Source organism: Suricata suricatta, chromosome 17 (genome assembly GCF_006229205.1).
Source record: "Suricata suricatta isolate VVHF042 chromosome 17, meerkat_22Aug2017_6uvM2_HiC, whole genome shotgun sequence".
In the NCBI taxonomy this organism is placed as follows: domain Eukaryota; kingdom Metazoa; phylum Chordata; class Mammalia; order Carnivora; family Herpestidae; genus Suricata; species Suricata suricatta.
The window spans coordinates 25,449,112-25,473,300 of NC_043716.1; the positions used below are offsets into that span (position 1 = coordinate 25,449,112).

The following is a 24,189-nucleotide window of genomic DNA, read 5'->3' on the forward strand; positions in this document are numbered from 1 at the left end:
GAAATTAACAAGCTGATCCTAAAATTCATACAGAAACGCAAGTGACCCAAGTAGCCAAAACAATCTTGAAAAAGGAGAACAAAGTTGGAGAACTGACATTTCCTGATTTTAAAATGTACATAAAGGGGAGCCTGGATGGCTCAGTCAGTTAGCATCCAACTTTGGCTCAGATCATAGTCTCAAAGCTCATGGATTCGAGCTCTGCATCAGGCTCTGTGCTGACCGCTCAGAGACTGGAGCTGGTTTCAGATTCTGTGTCTCCCTCTCTTCTCTGCCCCTCCCCCAGTTGTACTGTGTCTCTCTCTCCCCCTCAAAAATAAGTAAACATAAAACAAAATGTACTACAAAGCAACAGCAACCAAGACAATCTGGTACCGGGATAAGGACAGATTTATAAATCCATAAAGTGAAATTTAGACCCCAGAAATAAACCCTTGCATTAATGGCCAACTAATTTTTTTTTACAAAGATGCCAAGAAAATTCAATAGGAAACAAATGGTGCTGGGAAATTTGGATATCCACATGCAAAAAAATTACTTTGTATCTCTACTTCACACTGTACTTCCTCATACTAAAAAGTTAACTGAAAATTGATCACAGGCCTAAATGTAAGAGCTAGAACGATAAAACTCTTAAAAGACACTAGGATGGAGTGAATCTTCATAATCTTGGGGTAGGAAATGATTTCCTAAGACCTATCACCAAAAGCACAAAGAATTAAAGGGGAAAAAAATCAATACATTGGACTTACTCAAAATTTAAAGGTTCTGCAGTTTAAAAGACATTATCAAGAAAGTGAAAAGAGGGGCGCCTGGGTGGCTCAGTCGATTAAGCATCCGACTTCAGCTCAGGTCATGATCTCATGGTTTGTGGGTTCGAGCCCCACATCAGGCTCTGTGCTGACAGCTAGCTCAGAGCCTGGAGACTGTCTTCAGATTCTGTGTCTCCCTCTCTCTCTGGCCCTCCCCTGCTCATGCTTTCTCTCTCTCTCTAAAATAAATAAAACCAGTAAAAAAAAAAAAAAAAAAAAAAAGAACGAAAGAAAAGAAAAAAAAAGAAAGTGAAAAGAAAATCCACAGAATAAGAATCTATGAAGGGGCGCCTGGGTGTCTCAGTCTGTTAAGTGTCTGACTCTTCATTTTGGCTCAGATCACCATTTCACAGTTGGTGAGCTCCAGCCCTGTGTCGGGCCCCACACTAACAGTGCAGAGCCTGCTTGGGATACTCTCTCTCCCTCTGACTCTCCGCCCAACCCCTGCACACATGGGTGCATGAGCACTCTCTCTCAAAATAAATATTTTATTATTTTTTTAATGTTTATTCCATTTTTGAGAGAGAGAGAGAGAGAGAGAGAAAGCACACGCACGAGCACACAAAGAGCAGAAACAGAGAGAGAGGGAGACAGAATCTGAAGCAGGCTCCAGGCTTCCAGCTGTCAGCACAGAGCCTGATGTGGGGCTCGAACCCACGAAGTAGGAGATCATGATAAGTGAGCCAAAGTCAGACACTCAACCGAGACACCGAGGTGCCCCATAAATAAACATTTTTTTAAAAGAATATATGAAGAACTTCTACATCTCAAAATTTTAAAATAACCAATTTTTAAAATTTTTATTTATTTATTTATTTTGAAAGACAGAGAGAGAGTGCGAGCAGGGGAGGATCAGAGAGAGGGGGAGACACAGAATCCGAAGCAGGCTTCAAGGCTCTGAGCTGTCAGCACAGAGCCCGAAGCGGGGCTCGAACCCACGAACTGTGAGATCATGACCTAAGCCGAAGCCAGACACTTAACCAACTGAGCCACCCAGGCAGCCCCAAAATAACCAAAGTTTTAAAACATCATTTAGAATTGGAATAGGTATTCTCCAAAGAAGATACACAAATGGTCAATAAGCACATGGAAAGATGTTCAACATCTTCCACCATTAAAGAACTGCAAATGTAAACCAAAATTATGCTGATACACCCTCTTCATATCCCCTAGAATGGCTATAGTTAAAAAGACAGAAAAATAGGGGCGCCTGGGTAGCTCAGGTGCTTAAGCATCCAACTTCAGCTCAGGTCACGATCTCACAGTTCATGAGTTCGAGTTCCGCAGCAGCCTCTGTGCTGACAGCTCAGAGCCTGGAATCTGCTTCGGATTTTGTGTCTCCCTCTCTCTCTCTCTCTCTCTGCCCCTCCCCTGCTCAGACGCTAACTCTCAAAAAGTAAGCAAACATTAAAACATTAAAAAAAAAAAAAGACAGAAAAATAAATTTGGCAAGGAAGTAGAGAAATTGGAACACTCATACACTGCAGGCAGGGAATATAAAATGGCACAACCACTTTAGTAGTTTGGCAGTTTAGGGGTGCCTGACTGGCTCAGTTGGTTAAGTGCCCAACTCTTGATTTTGGCTCAGATCATGATCTCACAGTAGTGTGCTGTTCGCACAGAGCCTGCTTAGGATTCTCTCTCTTCCTCTCCCTCTCTATCTCTCCCCTAGGTGCATGTGTGGTCTCTCTAAATAAATAAACTTAAAAAAACAGTTTAGCAGCTTCCTCAAAAATTAAACATAGACTTACCATAGGATCCAGCAAATCTACTCCTAGGTATCCACCCATAAAGACAAAAATATATGTTCCACAAGGACTTGGGCACAACAGTTCACAGCAGCATACTTCACAACAGCCAAAAAAAAGGGGTGGGGGGAGGACAACTCCAATGAACATCAACTGGTGAACCAATAAATAAAATGTGCTTGATACATACAATGGAATACTATTTGGCCATACACACGTATATACCATGACATCGATGATTTTCAAAAACATTAAGTGAAAGAAGCCAGACACAAAAGTCTACATACTGTATGATTCCATTTATATGGAATGTCCAGAAAAGGCAAATTTATAGAGATGGGAAATAGACCAGTGGCTGCCTGGGGTAGAGGTGGCAGAAAGGAGTGATTACAAATGAGCCTAGTTTCTTTCAAGAGTGACAGAAATGTTCTATAACTAAATTGTGTGATGGTTGTACAACTCTATAAATACACTAAGCCACAGAATTATTAGAAAAAATAACTTCACAGCAGAAATTCAGTTATTAATATTATAAAATATACCTTTAAAATGAGTGTTCTTGAATATAGTCTGGTTATGAGTCTTTCAATTTATACAAAAGGGTATCACTTAATTGGGCTAAGTTTTTGTAAATGCTGAATCACTAAATTGTATACATAAAACTCGTATTACACTGTAGGTTAACTAACAGGAATTAAAAACTTCTAAAAAAAAAAAAAAGGTAAGATTTTAAGGTTTTATTGGCAAGTTTAGAACAACTGAAAAAATATTTAAGTGAACACATCTTTCCTCAAAGGTACTGGTACACAGTCAAGCTACACATAGAAAACTGATAGTACTCTTAAAGACGGATGCTTAAATGCCTCCTAAACCACAAATTTCAGTGAAAACTTGCTCATGATGTGAATAAGTCCAGGATGAAGTCTAACACTAGGGACATATGTTTGGATATCAGATCGATATCAGAGGCAAACGGATGGGGCAGTATCAAGGGAAAAAAAAAAATCTTGCAATTTCAACTTGATACAGTTCCTTCTGGGGGGGGGGGAGTAGGAGTAGTTAGGCTTTAAGGTTTTGTTTTTGGTTTTTTTGTCTCTGGTACTTCGCATAATCACCCATGATGGCTTCACTTTAAAGACAAAAGACTAACTTCTCTCACCTGTGATAAAACTTGGCAATATATAATTGTTTTCACTTTAATGTTAGTTTTACATCATTTTAAATTAGAGACCACAGAGTAGTTAACACTAAACCATGACTTTGAAGCCACCTAGAAACATATGCCCTGTGGCTATGGTTCATTTCCGGAGCCAGCCAGGACTGTATTACCACCTGCATCTGAGTTTGTAACTTCCTACCGTTACCTTCTAGAGAAGTATTTGAGGCACAATGCTTTTCTGCTACTCAACATTACCTTCAGAAAAGTCTTATTTCAAAAGCATCAGGTTAACATTATGTAATAGATACTGACAACTCCCTTTCATAGGAAACGCTTTAGTTTTTTTTCTCTGCTGTGTTGCTTTATGACCCATCCAATGCTTTTATTGTGTGCCACTGTGACTGACAAAGTGAATCCTGCTCATCTAAGGTACTATACAAGATATGATTCAAACCAGACCACCAGAATATTTCCACAGTTTTAAGTTAAAAATTGCATATAAATTCAAGTTAATATGCCTAAAATCCAATGAAATGTATAAAATGTATAAAAATGTAAGTAAATTGTTACAGAATGGGTGAAATATCCTCAATCCTATCATTCATTATACTGTTCATCCACTTGTTTGTTCACAGACATTTCCTTATAAAATAAGATTCAGTAATTAAAATGAGTTGGAAGAAGGGAGTTAACCCTGCCCCAAATCTTCAGCTACTTAAAAGTGCTTCATGGGGCACCTGGATGGCTCAGTCAGTTAAGTGTCCGACTCCTGATCTTTATTCAGGTCATGATCTCATGGTTCGTGAGCTCGAGCCCTATATCAGGCTTCATGCTGTCAGTGCGGGGCCTGCTTGGGTTTCTCTCTCTCCCTCTCCTTTTGCTCTTCCCCAACTCATACATGCATAAGTTCGCACTCACCCTCTCTCTCTCAAAATAAATAAATGTGAAAAAAATTAGAAAAAAATAGAAATGATTAAAAGTGCTTCATAGTACCTATTACAATGCAAGACAAGCACTGAGATGTGTTTCTATAATTTTTCATAACTGCGAATATTTGCAATAGCACTGTTCTTGAAGAACTAAAAATTTTTTGCTCAATAAAAATCTGATATCCCAACCTGAAATTCATGCAGTCTCTGTGACTACTTCAAATTTTGAATTAGTAGAGTAAAAGTTAAGGATTAGACTTTTCTGGGGCGCCTGGGTGGCTAAGTCGGTTAAGCCTCCGACTTCGGCTCAGGTCAGATCTCACGTTCGTGGGTTCGAGCCCCGTGTCGGGCTCTGTGTTGACAGCTAGCTCAGAGCCTGGAGCCTGCTTCTGGTTCTGTGTCTCCTTCTCTCTCTGCCCCTCCCCCTCTCATGCTCTGTCTGTCTGTATCAAAAATAAATAAAAACATAAAAAAAAATTTAAAAAAAAGGATTAGACTTTTCTATTACTTTTACCTTTGTGTCTTCACAGAAAATAGGTTTCCAACATTTTCATAACCTAATGAAAATCTCTAGAGGAAAATTTTCCCTTAGTTTCAACTCACTCTCTCCAAATTATACCATCACCAGTGAAAAACAGACAAAAAAGACCCAAATCCATCTCACTTCCTCCCAAAAAACCCTCTCACCCACTGCTTTTTAACATAGTCCTTAGAGGTATTCAACCACTCTTTGTTACATATTCAGCTTTATCCATAAATGCACTCATTTACTCTCCTCATCCTTTACTCACTGAAAAAACTAACTATGCTGTGTAAATACATAGATTTCCTAATATAAATTCAGTCACTATAATACATCTAAAAAGGCATACATCGGTAATTAGGGAAAATAATGTAAAAGAATACTACAGCTTCAAAAATGCAGCACCTCTACTATAACTGCATTTATCAAGTCTCTAGACATAGATGAGGATGAACTTGAATGTTTGGTTCCTTGGCAGTGAGTAACACTGACAAGCTATATATCCATGAACCACCGAACTGCTTAATACGCCAGAATATTTTAAGAGGACAGTAGTTTATATACTCTATCTCATATAATCCTCATTTTACAGAAAAAAGTGTCAGAGAGCTTAAGGAATTTATTCTGGGTCACAGTCAGTGACAATGCCTGGAGGGATCTGAATTAACTTCTGACACATCGCGAAGAGGTACATTATGAAAAAGCCTAGTAAATGCAATGAAGCCGTGCAATGAAGCTTGCAAGCTGAAAGGAATCAGAAGACACTACCAGTAGTTATGTACGTGGCCTTGTGCAACCACCTCTCTGGTTTATGCCTCAGTTTCCTTACTATAAAATGAAGAAGTGAGGCTATTGTGATACAAATCAATGTTTTAAAAGTTTGTGTACTAAAAGTTATAAATTCACAAATGGCCACATTTTCCAAGAATCTAAACTTCTTTTATTTTCCAGAATTCTTAAATTTGGGGGCGCCTGGATGGCTCAGTTGGTTAAGTGTCCCACTCTTCAGCTCAGGTCATGATCTTACAGTTTATGGGTTTGAGCCCCACATCCGGCTCTGTGGTGGCAGCTCAGAGCCTAGAGCCTGCTTTGGATCCTGTCTCCTTCTCTCTCTCTACCCCTCCCCCGCTCATGCTGTCTCAGTCTCTCTCTCAAAAATAAACATTAAAAAAAGGAGGTCCCTGCATGGCTCTGTTGGTTAAGCATCCAATGTTGGCTCAGGTCATGATTTCAAAGTTCAGGGGTTCGAGCCCTGCATTGGGCTGTATGCTGACAGCTCAGAGCTAGAAGCCTGCTTCAAATTCTGTCTCCCTCTCTGTCTGCTCCTCCCCCGCTTGGGCTGTCTCTGTCTCAAAAATAAATAAAACATAAAAAAAAAAATTTTAAGGTAAGCTAACTGTAATTCCATAGGCAAATGTATTAAAAAGTACAACTCTCAATACCCACCTTATAAACTGTGTGATTTTTACTTAGACTCATTTGATTATGAAAAGAATAATGTATTTTAGCCCATTTATTTCTTAAAATGTTCAAAATTCTTTATGTATAACACCTCCCATCTTTTGGCAACCAGCAGGGTACAACTTCCTTTCCAGAAGAGGAAAATCAGATGAAAACAGGGAAGTCCATTATATAGTTAGAGCAAACATCTGATGCCAGTCCTTAATTCATGAACTCATCTAGACAGTGGGATTTAGGATTTAAATTATCATGAGGTTATCACTGATGATCATTTGCCCAGAATCAGCGATTTAGCATGACCACGGTATTTTTGAGCTTCAAGTGCAATATGTGATTTTTCAATAAATTTATCTTGAAAAAAGAATGACATTACACAAAGAATAACAAATTCTTTGTGCCTGGGTGGCTCAATCGGTTAAGCAATCAGACTCGATTTCGGCTCAAGTCTTAATCTCACCAGTTGAGTTTGAGCCCCCAGTCTGGCTCCAAGCTGGAGCCTGCTTGGGATTCTCTCTCCCTCTCAAAATAAACTTTAATAAAAAAGAAATAAATAAAAACAAACTATTAAGACAGCAAAGGTAAAAGCAAGCTATGCATTAGGAAAACAATTCTAAATTTAGTACCCTAAATTACAGCAAGGAAAGCCCTCACACCACCATTCACAAGTCTCAGTTCAAGCAATTTATTTTTGGCAAGCCAAATCACAGCTGTCAACGCTGGGTTTTTTCCACCCCAAAATTACACAAAGTATTCTGAAAAAATTTAGACATCTTCAACTAGGGGAAAAGTAAGTTACTAATGCCGTGTGTCTTTATGGATTTTTTTTTTAAGTCACACGGAAGGGGGGGGTAAAAAAACAAAAAGGCAAACAAACAAACCCTGGAAGATGCAGCAGAGCCCCCTTGCTCCCGAAATAAAACTCCTGGTGTCTGTAACAGCAGCGGCAGCGCTACTCCCGACAGAAGTTTTCAGCTGTCACTTCTAACAGCTGAGCGCTTCCTAGGAGAGAGCGACAGGCCGAGAAGAGAGGTGGTTGCGGGAGGTCTGAAGACTTAATACTTGAAATCTTACACTCGAAGGAAAACCCTTCCGCACTTCACCTGCACTTATGGGACACCCAGAAAGCGAACACCTCCCCCCAACATGCGCTTACACCACTCGCGCCAGGCCACACTCAAGTTCAACAGCTAAAGGAATTGACCACGCGCCCTTTTCGTTCACTCCACTGACTGCTCCGGGCTGCGCTGATGAGGAGCTACGGGCACGACTTGCACCTGCGAGTCCCGGAACGGCCTCACACCTAGATCCACCCCGCCCGCTCCCCCGTCGCGTACCGCGCGGCGCCTAAGCTCCTGCAGGAGACTACTCGTGCCCCCTCGGGTCTCCGTGCTCTCGGACGTGCCAGGCTTCCCGGGCCCGTGCCGCCGCCCTGTCCCTGTCACCTCGGGCCCCCCGGGACCCCGGGCCTCACCCCCTCCTCCAGCTCATCCTCAGAGCCCGCGTCCTCTGGCTGGTCCAGGTCTATGTCAAACACTCCTGCCATGTCCTCAGCCTCCCTGTCTCGGAAGTCCGGCGCTGGGTAAAAGCCGTCCCGCCTCCGTCGTCGCCTCATGGGCCCGGACCCGCTGCAGCCACGGCCGCTGCTGCCGCCATCACCGGCTGCTTGGGCTTAGTGCGTCTGCGCCTAGGCCCTAGACTGGCTCCTCAAGTTCGGCTCCAGAGCATGCGTACAGGGTTCTATGAAGCCGAACTATGGGCAATGAACATGCGTAGAGCTATAGCCTGCAGCCAAGTACTGGCAGAAGCATGCGCAGAACCCCAGCCGAAGCCTCTTAGGGTAGCTAGGTCATGCGCATTATAGGTTAAAGCCTTTGATGGACAAGGAGCATGCGTACCATGTCTGAAGTTGATAAATTGAAATTGAACATGCGTAATTAACCTCTGAATACGGGGAGGGGGGCACTCACAACAAAACTCTTGGTTTATGAACATGCGCATTCGTTCGCCGTAGCTTTTTTTTTTTATATTGAAAGGGAGCATGCGCATAATGACGGGGCTGGCCCTCTGAAGTTTGAACAGGACCGAAACGGCCGGGTCTGGGTCTGTCAGTGAGTGGGGTTTATGGGGAACTCCTGAAGCCAGTGGGGAAAGGGAGAGACTTGGTTTTGCTATTCTAGTTCAGTGGCTTTGCGAAAGTCATATAACTTTTCAAAGCTCCCGTTTCCTTATCTGTAAAATGAGAATAAGGATACCTAGTTTGCAGGGTTGTTTGAAAATTTATCTGTACAGTTTGTTTGACTCGAAAGCCACTACTCTTTCTACTGCTGCACAGACCTGGTGTGAAGTGTTTACTAAAAATTGTCTTCTCATTGTTAAAAATAGTGAAGACTTATTCTCTTACTTCATCAGGTTCTCCCTTTCCAAGATTTGTCTTCCTTGCGGTCTGCTTGAGCTAAATCCAAGTCTTTCTTCTAAGTGTTATTGTAGTTACCAGGCCAGAAGGTGATTCGGAGAGAAAGTCACTATGTAGAAGAGAGAAAATTAATGTTAATTAAATGTAAAGTTGTTGAGCTAACTTCTGCGTTCCGTGTGTTTCTGTCGTGTGAAGTATATACTATGAATTCCTTCAACTAGCATTCATCTTAGTTTGTTTTGTTTTAAATGCATGCTTAGGAAATAGTGAATACAAATCAGATTTCAGAGACTATTGAGCTGTCTATAAATGCATTTGGGTACAGTAAATTCCAAATCCCAAAACTATGTAGAGAAGGAGAACAACTTCCTTGAATGATTAAGCTGTTTCATCTATGACACCATATACATGGTGTTTTAAAATTATACTTTTATTGATGTATATTAATACATATGACATTTTCTTGTTCTTCTTTATTGGTAATATGGTGGTTCTCAAAGCCTATATTTTTTCTATTACAGGTTGCTCGCTTTTTTGAAGGAATAGGCCTACTTTGCATCTCAGCATGTCAATAGTAACAGTGCAACTTGGTCAGTGTGGCAATCAGATTGGTTTTGAAGTGTTTGATGCCCTTTATAATGACTCACACTGTCCCCAGGGACTCTGCTCTAAAAGAGAGAATGAGGTATATCAAGAATCTTGCAAAGAAAGATTCTTCAGTGAAGAGGAAAATGGAGGTATGTATGGTCAGTCCATCCATTGTCCTCTCCTTTCCTCTGACATAACCAACCTCTTCAAGGCCACCTCCTCCATGTGGTGTCTGAACCCATCTCTGTTCATGTTACTAGGGAATGACTTTGCTCCCAGCCCTTTGTTTCTGTGTGAACGTTTGCCCCTCCAGTGGCATCTTCCCCAGCACGTGAGCATGCTCAGATCTCACCAATCTGAAACCAACCAACCAACCAACCAACTTATGACTGTAGCTTTTTTTTTTTCAAGATTTATTAGCTTTTGGATGTGTGCACTGTGAGGTGGTACAGGAAGTACAGAGATTTGGAATGAGGATATGCAATTTTTAAGTAAACTCTACCCCCAACATGGGGCTGGAACTTACAACCCCAAGATCAAGCATCACATGCTCTATCGACTGAGCCAGCCAGACACCCCAATTTTTTTCCTTCTTATCTCTTTACCTTCTCATCTAAGATTCTCAAAGGAGAACCCTCTTTAACCAACTACAATCCTGCTTCTGCCCTACACCACCACTGAATTTCTCTAAGAAAAGTTCCCAGTAATCTAATTACTAGATCCAGTGACTGTTTTTCTTTTCTTAATTCACTTAACTTTTCTCCTGGATTTTATACCGTTAACTAGAAAACTCTCTTCTTGAAACTCCTTCTCCTTAGTCTATGAACTTTTTTTTCTCCAGTGGTTGCATCTCAGGTTCCCTCTCCCCTGTCCTCACTTATGTAGGTCTCTCTGGGGCATTTCAGTTACTATTGTGATTTGCTACTTCTTTGACACTAGTGACTCTCAAATCTAGCCTAGCCTTTCCTCTAAGCTGCAGACTGCTTAGTGGACATCTCCACCTGCATCCCCATGTGTACCTCAAACTGAGCATCTCCATCTCGTAGGGCATTTATTTTCTTTCCTTTAGAATGTGGGCTCTTATTGCCCACCTATTATCGAATATAACCATCTGCTTAATTTACCTCTGACATGTCTCTTCTCCCCGTTCCATCTTCACTGTCATTGGCTTAGTTCTGGCTCTTGTCCTCTCTCACACGGACTGTTTCAAGACATTCCTTCTAGTGTCCCTGCCTTGACTCTGGTGCCTATCATATCTACCCTCCACACTGCTGTATTTGTTTGTTTGTTATTTTAGAGAGTGTGTGAGTGTGGGAGAGAGGAAGAGGGTGAGAGAGAAACATTTTTTAAATATTTGGGTTTTTTTGAGAGAGAGAGAGACCAAGCACAAGCAGGAGAGGAGCAGAGAGCAAGGGAGACACAGAATCTGAAGCAGGTCCAGGCTCTGAGCTGTCAGCACAGAGCCTGATGCAGGGCTCTAACTCATGAACCATGAGATCATGACCTTGGCCAAGGTTGGATGCTTAACCGACTGAGCCACCCAGACACCCCTCGAGAGAGAATCTTTAGCACGCTCACATGGAGCCTGACGCAGGGCTCAATCACATGACCCTGGGATCATGACCTGAGCCTAAATCAAGAGTTGGACACTCAATTGACTGAGCCCCCTGGGCACTGTATTTAGAAAATCATCTGACAAGGAGTGCCCAGGTGGCTCAGTCTGTTAAGCATCTGACTTCAGCTCAGGTCATGATCTCGTGGATTGTGAATTCGAGCCCCACATCGGGTTCTCTGCTCAGTGTAGAGCCCACTTTGGATCCTCTGTCTCCCTCTCCGCCCCCACCACTCCTTCTCCTTCTCTCTCTCTCTCTCTCTCTCTCTCAAAAATAAATAAACATTAAAAAATTCAGTCACCTGACAGGGCAACTGACTGGCTCAGTTGGTGTAGTGTGCAACTCTTGATCTCAGGGTCATGAGGTCAAGTCCCACATTGGGTATAGAGATTACTTAAAAAAAAAGGCATCTTGACTAGTCCTCATCTGCTTGAACATTTTCAGCAGTTTCACATTACCTTAAAGATAAATTTCAAGCTTTTTAGCACTGCATATCAGGACTTCCAAGATCTGAGCCCTGCCTACGTTCCATCCCCATCCATCACGTCCTCCACCCCCTCCTCCATCTTCTGCTTCAACTATCCTGAGCTGCTTGTTGGGGCCATGGTATTTTATACCTCTGAATGTGCTACTCTTACTGTGGATTTGTCATGGGTCATATCACATCATACTGTCGTTCAGTTTTATCTCTCCCACTAGTCCTAGGGCCAGATCGATATAGTCTTCTTCTCTGTGTTCCCAGCACAGTACATGGCACATTGTAAGCTCTCAACAGATGTCTTTAGACCTGACCCAGTGACCATTTTAGCTCACACTGATTCATCCTGCTTAGCAGAATGCTAGCCATAATGAAATGCCTGGGTGGGCCATTCGGGTAAGAGACCCAACTTCAGCTCAAGTTATGATCTCAGTTTGTGGGCTTGAGTCCCATGTCGGGCTCTATGCTGACAGCTCAGAGCCTGGAGCCTGCTTCGGATTATGTATCTCCCCCCCACCCCACCTCTGCCCTTCCCCTTCACGCACGCTCGTGAGCACGCGCTCTCTCTTTCTCTCTCTCAAAACAATAAACATTAAAATAAATTAAAACTGGGGATCCTGGGTGGCTCTGTTGGTTAAGCATCCGACTACGGCTCAGGTTATGATCTCACAGTTACTGAGGTCGAGCCCCAGGTTGGACTCTGTGCTGACAGCTTAGAGCCTGGAGCCTGCTTCAGATACTGTGTCCCGCCCCTCTCTCTGCCCCTTCCCCACTCATCCTCTGTCTTGCTCTGTCACTCAAAAATAAATAAATGTTAAAAAATATTTTAATAACAATTTAAAAAATAAAATAAAACACTAAAATTTTTTTTAAATAAAGAATTTTTAAATTTTTAATTAAAACAAAAAGAATGCTAGGCATTATGAACCATCTGCATATACCTGCTGCTGCGCACTTCAGTTTCTAAGCAGTATGACAGATGTTTTTGTCCTCAACCTTTGGATTTTTTTTTTTTATCTAGAAATTTGTGCTCTTCAAGAACTCAAATAAGAGTTATGAAATATTTTTCTTTTGGTTTTTCTTCTCTCTCTAGTTCCCGTTGCCCGGGCTGTACTTGTAGATATGGAACCTAAAGTTATCAATCAAACACTATCAAAGGCTGCCCAGTCTGGCCAATGGAAATATGGCCAACATTCGTGCTTCTGTCAGAAACAAGGTTCTGGAAACAACTGGGCTTATGGGTAAGAGTCACTCCTCATGTGTTTCAGTTTAGATACAGCTACCTGGACAGCATAATTATAGCTCCACAGTTGACATACCAAGCACATAATCTTGAAATTGCTGTTTAGGGGCACTTGGGTGGCTCAGTTAGTTGAGGGTTCAACCTCAGCTCAGGTCATGATCTCACGGTTCATGGGTTCGAGCCCTGCGGTAGGCTCTGTGCTGACACCTATGAGCCTGGAGCCTGCTTCGGATTCTCTGTCTCCCTCTCTCTCTTGCCCCTCTCCTGCTCATACTCTGCTAACATTTAATGAATAAACATTAAAAAAAAATTTTTTTAATGGCTGTTTTAAAATGTAGAGTGTGACTTCATCCAAAAGAAGCTCTTTATTCTGTCTCATGTATGTCTGTGCTTCAGGTCCAGGTAATGATGAAACCAGGGATCTCTTACAGCAGGGTTTTCTATGTTTTAACTGTTGTTCTGCCAACTAACTTCTCGTTAAAACATATGTTGGAGCGCCTGGGCGGCTCAGTCAGTTACCCAGCTCTCAGGTTGTGGTCTCACGAACCATGAGATCAAGCCCTGCACTGGGCTCTGCGCTGACAGTATGGAGCCTGCTTGGAATTGTGTCTCTACCTCTCTCTCCTGCCCCTTCCTCCCGTGTGCATGTATGCATACATACTCTCTTTGCCTTTCTCTCACTCTCTCTCAAGATAAACAAATCAACTTAAAAAAAACAACAACCCAGTATCCTTATCTGGCAGGTGTTCCAGCTAATAGAGAACACAGCAAGGCAGTAGTATGTCCTGGTGTTCTTTGGAAAATTCCAATGCCTGGTTCTTACCTCCAGAGATTTCCATTTAATTGGTTTAGGTTGAAACCCAGATGTTGGGACTTTTCAAAGCTTCCCTAGATGATTTAAATTGCAGCAAAGTTTGAGAACCACTCTTTTAGGAATATTATTATGAATATTGGATGTTATTTTGCACCATAAACTTGCAGAACGACCTGGTAATTGAAGTCTCCAGCTAAAGGAATGGCCGATAAAAGGTAATTTTCTGTACCCAGTAAGTCCACTCTTCCTGCAGTGCTATTCACCTCTAACTTGTATATTTTAAATTTTGTCAATCAGGACACCTGTACCTTTCATGAGAGTTAGATCACATCTGTGGGTTTGAAAAGCCTTATCTCTCCTCCTATATCTTCTTCTCTGCATTGCTTCTTTCTGATTAAATTGAAAGGTGTTTGTATTTGTCTCTTTTGTGTTGCATAGTTACTCTGTTCATGGACCCAGGCATGAAGAACCTATAATGAACCTAATCCAGAAGGAAGTGGAAAAATGTGACTGTTTGAGTGGTTTTTTCATCATAATGAGTATGGCTGGGGGCACAGGATCAGGGCTAGGAGCCTTCATTACACAGAATCTACAAGATCAGTACTCAAACGCTTTGAAAATGAATCAGATTATATGGCCTTATGGAACTGGTGAGGTATGAACACGTTAGCCAAAAACTTAGTATTTTGTATTCTTTGCAGTGAAATAAATGTAGGTAAAAGATTGATCTCACCCTTTCTTTGGAAATACTAATTTACTACATCAGGAGTCATTGGTTATACAATATGGTGCTTTTTGGAATTTTTAAAACAAAGATACCTCATTCGTGTGGAAAGGTTTAAGCAAAGTTAAATGAATTGTTCACAAAAACACCATCTTATCTCAGGAACCCATTCCTGGGTTCGTCCCTCTGGATTTAGTGTGTAAAGGTGGGACCTTGACCAAGTGTTAGAGTTCATCATGACATTACCAACCTTCAAATTGGTTTCTTTCTTCAAATTTTCCTTTCTTTCCATTGAGAGGAAATTTCTATATAGGCCAGTTTCTTGTGGATCCACCTAGTAGGAGAAATAATAAAATGGAAGTGAGTTATGTCACTATAATTAACGCTGTAGGAAGAAAGTATGATAGTAATAGTCATTGTTTATTAAACCCTTACTATATACAGGACACTCTTTTAAGTGCTATACTTGCATCCTGTCATTAACCCTTACAACTCTAGGAGCCAGTATAATTATTACACCTGTTGTACAAATGAGAAACCTGAGGCTTGGGGAGATTATATAACTTGTCCAAGATCATATAGCTAGAAAGTGACAGAGCTTTGAGCCCAGGCAGGATGCACTGAGAATCTACCCTCTTAACCGTTCTTCTCTTTTGCCTTTCTTTTGTCTGACCTTTTTCTCTCCAGGTTATTGTTCAGAACTACAACTCCATTTTGACTCTTTCTCACTTGTACCGATCTTCAGATGCCCTCCTTGTTCATGAAAATGATGCTGTTCATAAGATCTGTGCGAAACTGATGAACATCAAGCAAATCTCCTTTAGGGATATCAACCAAGTCCTTGCACATCAGCTGGGAAGCGTGTTCCAGCCTACATATTCCATGGAAGGCTCATATCACTACAGAAGAAATCCATTAGGTATTTGTCTTCTTGCGTGAAAACCTCAGTTATTCCTCACTGGCTTGTGCCCTCTGTCTGAGGGTACACTCAGGTCTCCCTCATCTCAAAAGCCTTCCTAAAGAACGACCTAGCTCTCCAGCTATTTTGCTGAAGTTTTGAGAAGTTACTAAATTTCTGCAGAGTGATAGATACATTCTATTCTTCAAGATCCTTTTCTCTTCTTCTTTTTTCTTTTTTTATAGCAACTTTGAGATATAATTCACGTGCCATATAATTCACTGATTTAAAATGTACAATTCGATTTTTTTTAGGTTTATTTATTTTGGGCTTTTGAGTGGCTCAGTTGGTTGAGTGTCTGACTTTGGCTCAGGTCATGATCTTGTGGTTTGTGGGTGCGAGCCATGCATTGGGCCCTGTGCTAACAGCTCAGAGTCCGGAGCCTGCTTCGGATTCTGTGTATCTCTCTCTCATCCCCACCTCTGCTTGCACTCTGTCTCTCTCTCACTCTCAGAAAATAAATACACATTAAAAAGATTAAAGTTTATTTATTTTGAGAGACAGAGAATGAGTGCACGAGTCAGGGAGGGGCAGAGAGAGTGAGAGAGAGAATCCATCTCTAAGCTGTCAGCATAGAGCCTGATGTGGGGCTTGAACTCACTAACTGTGAGGTCATGCGTGACCTGAACTAAGATCAGGAGTGGGATATCTAACTGACAGAGCCACCCAGACACTCCTACAATTCAGCTTTTTAGCATATTCACAAAGTTGTACAACCATCATCTCCATCACCGCATAAGGAAACCCATATTCTTTCTTCGGCTTATTCATCAAGTGGTGCCTTATCAACTCAAATCATCTAGGTGCAGATAACTCCATAATCTATACCCTCCTCAGTCCTAATATCTTTCCCAAATAGTTACCTATCCCAATTTTCTTAGTTGCCTTCTGGCTTCTTCAAATGTAGAATGTTTTGAATAGATCCATCTTTTTTATTTTCCTGCCATCTCTCCCCTGCCCCCTCTTCCTCAGTTTCTGTCAGCTGGATTTCTCCTGCTGTCCTCATATCCCATCAGTGTGTTCAGACCTGTGGGTGCCCTCTCTGCCATCTGCCTGCATCTTCCCCCTCCTTCCCTGTCTCTCTCACGTTCGCTCAGGGTCCAATATCTCTCAGCTAATACTGCATACTCTCCCTGAATACAAAGCAAACTAGCCTCTTTCTGTTTCTTATCTCTCTCTCTCTCTCCCTCCCTCCCTCTCTCTCTCTCTCTCTCTCTCTCTCTCTCTCTCTCTCTCTCTCTCTTTCTCTCTCTCTCTGGCATAAAAACAGAGCTTACATCAGATCGACATTCCTACCTGAAGGTGGTCCTAACCCTGCATTCCTTCCGGCTCCTGCCTCGTCCCCCTGCAGTCCGTCTCGCACACTGACTGCAAAAGAGCCTCCCCAGTGTATAGATCTAATCCTCACCCCCTCGTGCTCATCCTGCGGCCAGGTTTGCCAGAATTCCTTCGCCTCGCCTCCACGTTATGCCCCGAACCTTAACTTTCTAGCTTCGTTACCCACTGCCTCTTCTGCATGGATCCTCAACCACTTTTCATCTTGTCTGCACTGTCTTCCTTCAGGTTAGTCCTTTCTAGTCCAGGTCCCTTTGCTCAGTGTTCCTTCTCCTGAGAAATCACTTCCTCCTTCCTTTCTTCACCTCTATTAAAACACATCCTTTTGCATCCAGTTCAAGTGATAATTTTTCCATAAAGCTTTTGTACTGAAGTCTTCACCTAAAGGAACCCTCTTTTTCTGATCTTTAAGGCATTCCTTATCTTTTCTATGTCACTTAATATTTTTACCTTTATTATTTCTTTAAGTGTGTTTGTTTATCTTTAAATGTAACACAACTAACACACCTATTCAAAGAGTGCCAAGCACTATGCAATTGAAAGTCGGTGTCCTTCCCCCTTTCCCAGATGCGACCACTGTAACTAACACCATGTGTTTCCTTAGAGAGGGATTCTGTCATGTGCATATTACGTAGTTCCACTAATTTGTAGCTTCCTTGGAGATGGGTGTCTTGTTAATTTCTGTGCATTCCATAGTGGTAGACCTTTCTTCCAAGCGCGAGTCACCGAGAATAGAATCCACAAGAAACTGGAGCTGACTGACAGGGTTTTATTTTAGTTCAGCCGAACGGCCCCTCCCGAGTAGCTGGAAGTCCTCTAACAATGGTACTTACCATGTTGCACATCTGTTCCTTCAACCAATATTTATTGACTTCCTGCTGTGTGCCAGGCACTCTGCTAAAATGTTGGGGATCCAGTAGGAGCCAATGCAGACATTGTGTTCACTGCAAAATGCAAAAGAGAGACATTAAACAAGTAAATTACACCAAGAAAGTATAATTAAAAACTGAGTGAAGGAAAGAAGTAGAGTTTCAAGAGAATGTGTCACGAAGGAATCAGACTTAAGCGGCAGGGGCAGAGAAGGCTGTCCTGAGGAAATAACACTTGAGCCAAGAGCTGGTAAAGAACTTGGGGATGACTGAGCCAAGGGCAGGAGGAGGGAAGAGCATGGGCAGAAGCCTAGCAGCAGACGGAAGCATGGCACATCAAATAGAAATCCCGAGAATTCTCTGGAGCACAGAGAATGGTGTAGGTGACTGAAGTCTGAGGCTAAAGTGGTGAGCAGGGGTGGCATTGCGGGTCCTCCTAAGCCATTTAGAGGCCTTCCTCATTATCCTAAGAACAGGGGGAAGTCGCTGAAAGATTTTCAGCAGGTTGGTGACGTAATCGCTTTTACTTTTGAAAAATCCCCTGGACTTCCTGTGGATAGCTGATGGGAGGTGAGCCTGCAGGCTGGTCTAGTCTCCCTGCAGAGACTGTGATGGCTTGAACTCCCTGAACTGCGCTGAGAAAACCAAGGCAGGCAGTCCGCCGGGCGCTCTCTCCACTCCCCCACTGTGTCCGCAGACCTCACTGTGCTGTCTGGGCTCATGTTTGCACTTCACCTGGTGTCACGGTGGGAGAAGTGTCCTGCTCCTGTCAGAGACCACTCTCTCACTTGGCTTCTGGGTCCCCTTCCCTGTCCCTTCTCAGGGACTTAAGCCTTCACTCCTCTCTCATCCTCCCCTGTCATTAACGTACGCCCCTTTCCTGGATTATTGCCATCACAAGTACTCTCGGGCATCTCTCCCACTGGAGAAGCCCTCCCTTGACATCACCTCTAGTGATTGCACCATTCTTCTGCTAGTCTTTAAGACAACAAGGGTGTGTGTCCTTGCTCTCCTGATCTCATCTCCTCATCTTCAGCCCCCTCTGATCTAGTTTCTAGCCCCCCATGTTTCTGAAAATGCTTTTTACACGTCACAAGTATGTCCACGTTGCTGAACTCAGTGGACACTTTGCTGTGCTCATTTCCATCAACCTGTCTGTAGAATGTGGCACGGCTGATCGTTAGTCTTCCAAATCTTTTTGGTTTTTGTGACAGCCCTCTCTTCATTTTCCTTTTATCTCAGTGACTTCACCTTTTATTCCCTTCTTTTCTCCTCCTTTGGCTCCTTTTCTTTTTCCCAAACTCTAAGTGCTGGTCTTGGACCTTCTCCTTGATAACTGGCCCAGTTTCCTGGCTTCCAACCCCAGTCCTTTCTCCAACTTGCTGGTTTACCTCCAACTCTGACCAATTCCCTAAGCTCCAGATTTCTATATCCCGTCGCCTTTTCCTGTCTGACAGCTATATGTACACCTTTCATGGACATCCCGAATATAATGTGTCTAAAACAGAGAGGTTTCCCCAAAAAGCTCACTGCTTCCTCACTCCCTCAGTTACTCAGTTTTAAAGTCTTAGATCCAGGGGCACTGGTGGCTCAGTCAGTTAAGCATATGACTTTGGCTCAGGTCATGATCTCATGGTTCATGAGTTTGAGCCCTGCTTCGGGCTGTCAGTGGAGAGCCCGCTTCATATCCTCTGTCCCCCTCTGTTACTGCCCCTCCCCCACTCATATTATCTCTCTCTCAAAAATAAATATTAAAAAAAAATTTTTTTAGGGGATCTTGGGTGGCTCAGTCAGTTAAGTGTCTCTTGATTTCGGCTCAGGTCATGATCTCACAGTTTCGTGAGTTTGAGCCCACATCAGGCTCCGTGCTGATGATGTGGAGCCTGCTTGGGATTCCCTCTCTCCATCTCTGCCCCTCTCCTGCCCATGCTGTCTCTGTGTCTCTCAAAATAAATACGTAAACTTTAAACAATTATTATTAAAAAATTGTTTTTAATATTTATTTTCTAGAGAGAGACAGAGACAGAGCATGAGCAGGGGAGGGGCAGAGAGAGAGGGAGACACAGAATCTGAAGCAGGCTCCAGGCTCCAAGCTGTCAGCCCAGAGCCTGACGTGGGGCTCGAACCCATGAACCATGAGATCATGACCTGAGGTGACATCAGACGCTCAACTGACTGAGCCGCTCAGGTGTCCCCCAAAAAATGATTTTTTAATTTAAATTGCAGATTCAGTTTTCTTCTAGGAAAGTCTGTAATTGCTTCTATTGTATGAGGCTTATTTTCTGTCTTCCAGTTTCCCTTCTCTCCTGCTGTTCTCCTCGTTCATAAGCAGAGCCTCAGGGGCCTCATTACGTGCCATGTTACAGCCCAGCTCATTCTCACCAGGGTGTCCATTCTTGCTGTCCTCATTAACTTCCTGCTCCCTCTACCAGAAATATTCCTCTGACCATTTCCTTTTCATCTTTCGAGCCTCAGCTCACTGTTACATTCTTAAAATGCCTTCTATGATGATCCTGCTTGAGGAGTGAGTGCCTGTAATACCCTGTTTGTTTCCTTCCCACCATTTATTACTCTGTGACATTATTCTATGGATTTATTACCTTTTTTATCCTTTCTTTCTTTTTTTTTTTTTTTAAGAGAGGAAGAGAGAGCAGATGCCAGCAGGGGAGAGGGGCAGAAGGAGAGAGAGAGGATCTTAAGCAGGCTCAGCACAGAGCCCGATGCAGGACTCCATCTCATGACCCTGAGGTCATGATCTGAGCAGAACTCAAGAGTTGGACACTCAACCGACTGAGTCACTCAGGCACCCGCTCTTGTCTCTAACCACTAGAATAGAAGCTCTGTGAAAGCAAGTCCTTGTCTGCCTTGCTCACTACGGTGTCTGCTGTCCTCAGAACACTGCCTCTCATATAACAGTCCTTGCTAAATGGGACTAAACAAATTGAGATAAAGAGGATAGATTTGAGAGAGATTGGGGGCGGAGTAAAATGCACAGGACCAGACGATGGATTGGATCTGGAAAATGACAGAGAGGTGCAGAGCATAATTCACACATATGACTATTACATAATAGTGTAGTGTGCAGTGCTGTTTGCTGGAGTGGGGACGCTGAAAAAAGACCTGCTTTGTGGAGCACAGTACGGGGCAGAGAAAGACATGCTGAGTGTGAGGTGCCTTTGCCATATCTTACTGGAAATGCCATGTGAGAATTTACCTGGAAGTTTGCCTGGTCTTCCCACTTCAACCTTGGCCAACCCACAGCCTTTTCTAAAGTGTAGCAGCCAGACTGAACTCTGGCTTTACTTGTCTAAAAGGATAAGTCCTGTCAGATCCTGTTACTCTCCTGTTCAAAACCTTCAAGAGGTTTCCCGTCTCACGGAGAGTTAAAACCAAAGTAAATGGAATCGCATGCAAGGTTTTGTTCTGTCTGGTCTCCATTGCTTTCTTGATCTTAAATCCTGCTACTGACTCTCTTCTAGCCACATTGGCCTCTATGCTTTCTCTCAGACATGTCTGAGATATGCCTGTTGTGCCTCAGAGTCTCTGCACTAAATGACCTTAGATATCCACACGGCTCCATTCAGGCGTTTGAGGAGATGTCACCTTTACAACAAAGCATCAGCATTAGTGGGCAGCAGTGTTTGGCATCTAAATCTGAGGGCTCCCCGTCTGTGATGTGAAGTGACTTTCTACAGCAGTGCTCCAACAGCAACAGAGAGTGTGAGGAGTGGGGCTGATCCAAGATTGGACCTTCACTTAGAAAGAAAGATTTGATGAAGAGATGGGGCAAGAAGCTGGGTAAGAAAAGAAGTAAAGGGGCGCCTGGGTGGCTCAGTTGGTTAAGCATCCGGCTTCAGCTCAGGGCATGATCTCACAGTTTGTGGGTTCGAGCCCTGCGTCGGGCTCTGTGCTGACAGCTAGCTCAGAGCCTGGAGCCTGTCTTCGGATTCTGTGTCTGTCTCTCTCTCTGACCCTCCCCTGCTCACGCTGTGTCTGTCTCTTAAAAATAAATAAAACATTAAAAAAAAAAAAGTGAAGCAAGGGGAAGACTGATTAGTTTGTCTTAGTCCATTTAAGTTGCTATAACACAAGTGCTATATACTAAATGACTTATAAAGCACATAACTTTATTTCTCATGGTTCTGGAGCATAGAAAGTCCAAGGTCAAGGCACCAGTAGGTACAGTGAGAGCCTGCTTCTTGGTACTTAGATGGCCATCTTCTCACAGTGTCCTCACATGGCATGAGGTGCTAGAGGGTCTTGTGGGGCCTCTTTTAGGATGGCACTAATCCCATTTCTGAGGGCTCCACCCTTACATACCATCCTGTTGGAGGTTAGGATATCAATATATTAATTTGGCGGGGGGGGGGTACACACCTTCAGTCCATAATAGGGTCTCAACAAGGTCATGGTGTGGTTAAAATGAGAGTAGGTGAACAAGAAGGCTAGAGGGAAAAGTAGATTGTGACAGTAATTCATGTGTTGGGTTGTCTGGGTGGCTCAGTTGCTTGAGTGTCCAACTCTTGATTTTGGCTCAGTTCATGATCTCATGGTCCTGAGATAGAGCTCTGTGTTGGGTTCTGCACTGAGCATGGAGCCTGCTTGGGATTCTCTCTCTCTCTCTCCCTCTGCCCCTCCTTTGCTCACATGATCTCTCTCTCTCTCAAAAAAAAATCAAAAAAGGTAGATCATTAATTATCTTTCTAAAGAATGATACTTCATGTGTCAGTGCTCAGGTTATATTTGTTGACTATTATTTATTTGCACTATGCAATGAAATACAGCTCTAGGTATTTTGCATTAAAGGACTCTTATATTTGGGGGGCCTGGGTGGCACAGTCAGTTAAGCATCCAACTCTTGATCTCAGTTCAGGTCATGATCTCATGGTTTGTGAGTTTGAGCCCCACATCGGGCTCTGCTCTGATGGTGCTGAGCCTGCTTGGGATTCTGTCTTCCCTTCTCTGTGACCCGTCCCCACTTGTGCGTTTGTTCACTCTCTCTCTCTCTCTCAAAATGAATAAATAAATATTTAAAAAAATTCATGTTTAGAGGAAATGCCACTAGCCATAATATCAATTTGTGCAACACTTTGTAAGTGTTTGTTTCAAAATGTGTTCTTTTCCTTAGGATATAGGATATGAGTTTGCACTCAGTGTTAAAAAATTTATATTTCATGTTATAGTAATATATTTTTCTCTTTCTTCTAGTTTTTTCTATAAATTTATAAAATAGCTCTGAATGCAAAACAAATTAGCTTTTTTCTGTAATCCTGTTTCATTATGAATTTAAGTTTCTAAAGGAATATGCCTATCTTTAGATTCACTAATCTTGTCTTCTTTCCTTAGTAGAATTTGATTTAACATGTTCTGCTTATCATTTAACCAGATAAAATAAATAAGAGATCTAGACAGATTTCCAAAGGGATATTTAGTGAATACAGAATGATGATAAAGCTCTGGTGCTTTATCCTGGGGTGTAGCTGCATATTTTGTTCACATTTCCAGTGTCTTAGCTTCTACATTCTTGTTTCCTTTCTGGCAAAGTGTGTTTTCTCACTCATGCTAAAATCAACGCCAAAATGAAGCGAATATGTGAACCAAAATAGACATTGTCTCTGAAATATTATTTACATTTTTAAATTTAAACAATTCTGGCCTTGGAGGAGAAAATATATTGGTCCTTCCAAACCATCAAACCATAGCTGTGTATAGGTCAATGGAAACATTGTGGAATTTAAAAATTTAGTCCAGGTTTGTTTGTTTGTTTTTCTTTACAGGAGACTTAATGGAAAGTTTAGTCCCCCATCCTGAATTCAAGATGCTGGGTATTCGTAACATTCCTCAGATGTGTGAGAACTCACTGGCTTACAGCACGTTTACTTGGACCGGCCTCCTCAAGCATCTGAGACAGATGCTCATTTCTAATTCGAAAATGGAAGAAGGTAACCGGTATTTTAAAAATACGCAGACCTCACACTGGGAAGAGAGCCTGCACAGAGCTCTCCACACAAACTGGCTCGGGCGACTTGAAACAGTGGTGCCTTCTTCTGGTCTGGGAGGTTCCTGCGGGGCTTACAGGGACACCCCAGGAGGGCTGCTTACTCACTGCACAGTTTCATTAACCAAAAATGGAAGATACTTTGTGTGGCATTTACTTTTTTAAGTTTAATTAATTAATTTGTTTATTTTTAGTAATCTCTACACCCAACAGGGAGCTCACACCCATCACTCTGAGGTCAAGAGTCGCATACTCAACCGACTGAGCCAGCCAAGTGCCCCTATTTTATTTTATTTTTATCAAAGTAATATATGAACGTAGTTTTAAAAAAATCAAACAGTCTGCGGCACCTGGGCAGCTTACTTGGTTAAGGGTCTGACTTCAGTTCAAGTGACGATTTCACAGTTAGTGAATTTGAGCCCCACTTCAGGCTCTGTGCTGACAGCTTCTATTTCTATTTCTCCCTCAGATTCTATTTCTGCCTCCTCCCCTGCCCCTCCCCGACTCATGCTCTGTCTCTCTGT

At 42.6% G+C, this 24,189-nt stretch overlaps 2 protein-coding genes across 8 annotated transcripts in view; one reads left to right on the forward strand and one right to left on the reverse strand.

The window, feature by feature from the left end:
* The window catches only part of RPS6KB1 (ribosomal protein S6 kinase B1), a 39,105-nt gene extending 30,778 nt beyond the window's left edge, over window positions 1-8,327 (reverse strand). For all 6 annotated transcript variants that reach the window (XM_029927763.1, XM_029927761.1, XM_029927762.1 and 3 more), the window contains exon 1: window positions 8,104-8,327. In XM_029927763.1, the coding sequence (XP_029783623.1) occupies window positions 8,104-8,244 (141 nt within the window). In that variant the 5' untranslated portion in view covers window positions 8,245-8,327. The remainder of the gene's footprint in view (window positions 1-8,103) is intronic.
* Window positions 8,328-8,655: 328 nt separating this feature from the next.
* Window positions 8,656-24,189, forward strand: part of TUBD1 (tubulin delta 1) — a 30,104-nt gene continuing 14,570 nt past the window's right edge. The window contains exons 1-6 of one of the 2 annotated variants that reach the window (XM_029928991.1): window positions 8,656-8,732; window positions 9,567-9,782; window positions 12,818-12,965; window positions 14,220-14,436; window positions 15,193-15,424; window positions 23,445-23,609. In XM_029928991.1, coding sequence (XP_029784851.1) covers window positions 9,611-9,782; window positions 12,818-12,965; window positions 14,220-14,436; window positions 15,193-15,424; window positions 23,445-23,609 — 934 coding nt within the window. In that variant the 5' untranslated portion in view covers window positions 8,656-8,732; window positions 9,567-9,610. Of the gene's footprint in view, window positions 8,741-9,566; window positions 9,783-12,817; window positions 12,966-14,219; window positions 14,437-15,192; window positions 15,425-23,444; window positions 23,610-24,189 lie in introns of both variants that reach the window. The other variant, XM_029928990.1, reaches the window with a different exon arrangement.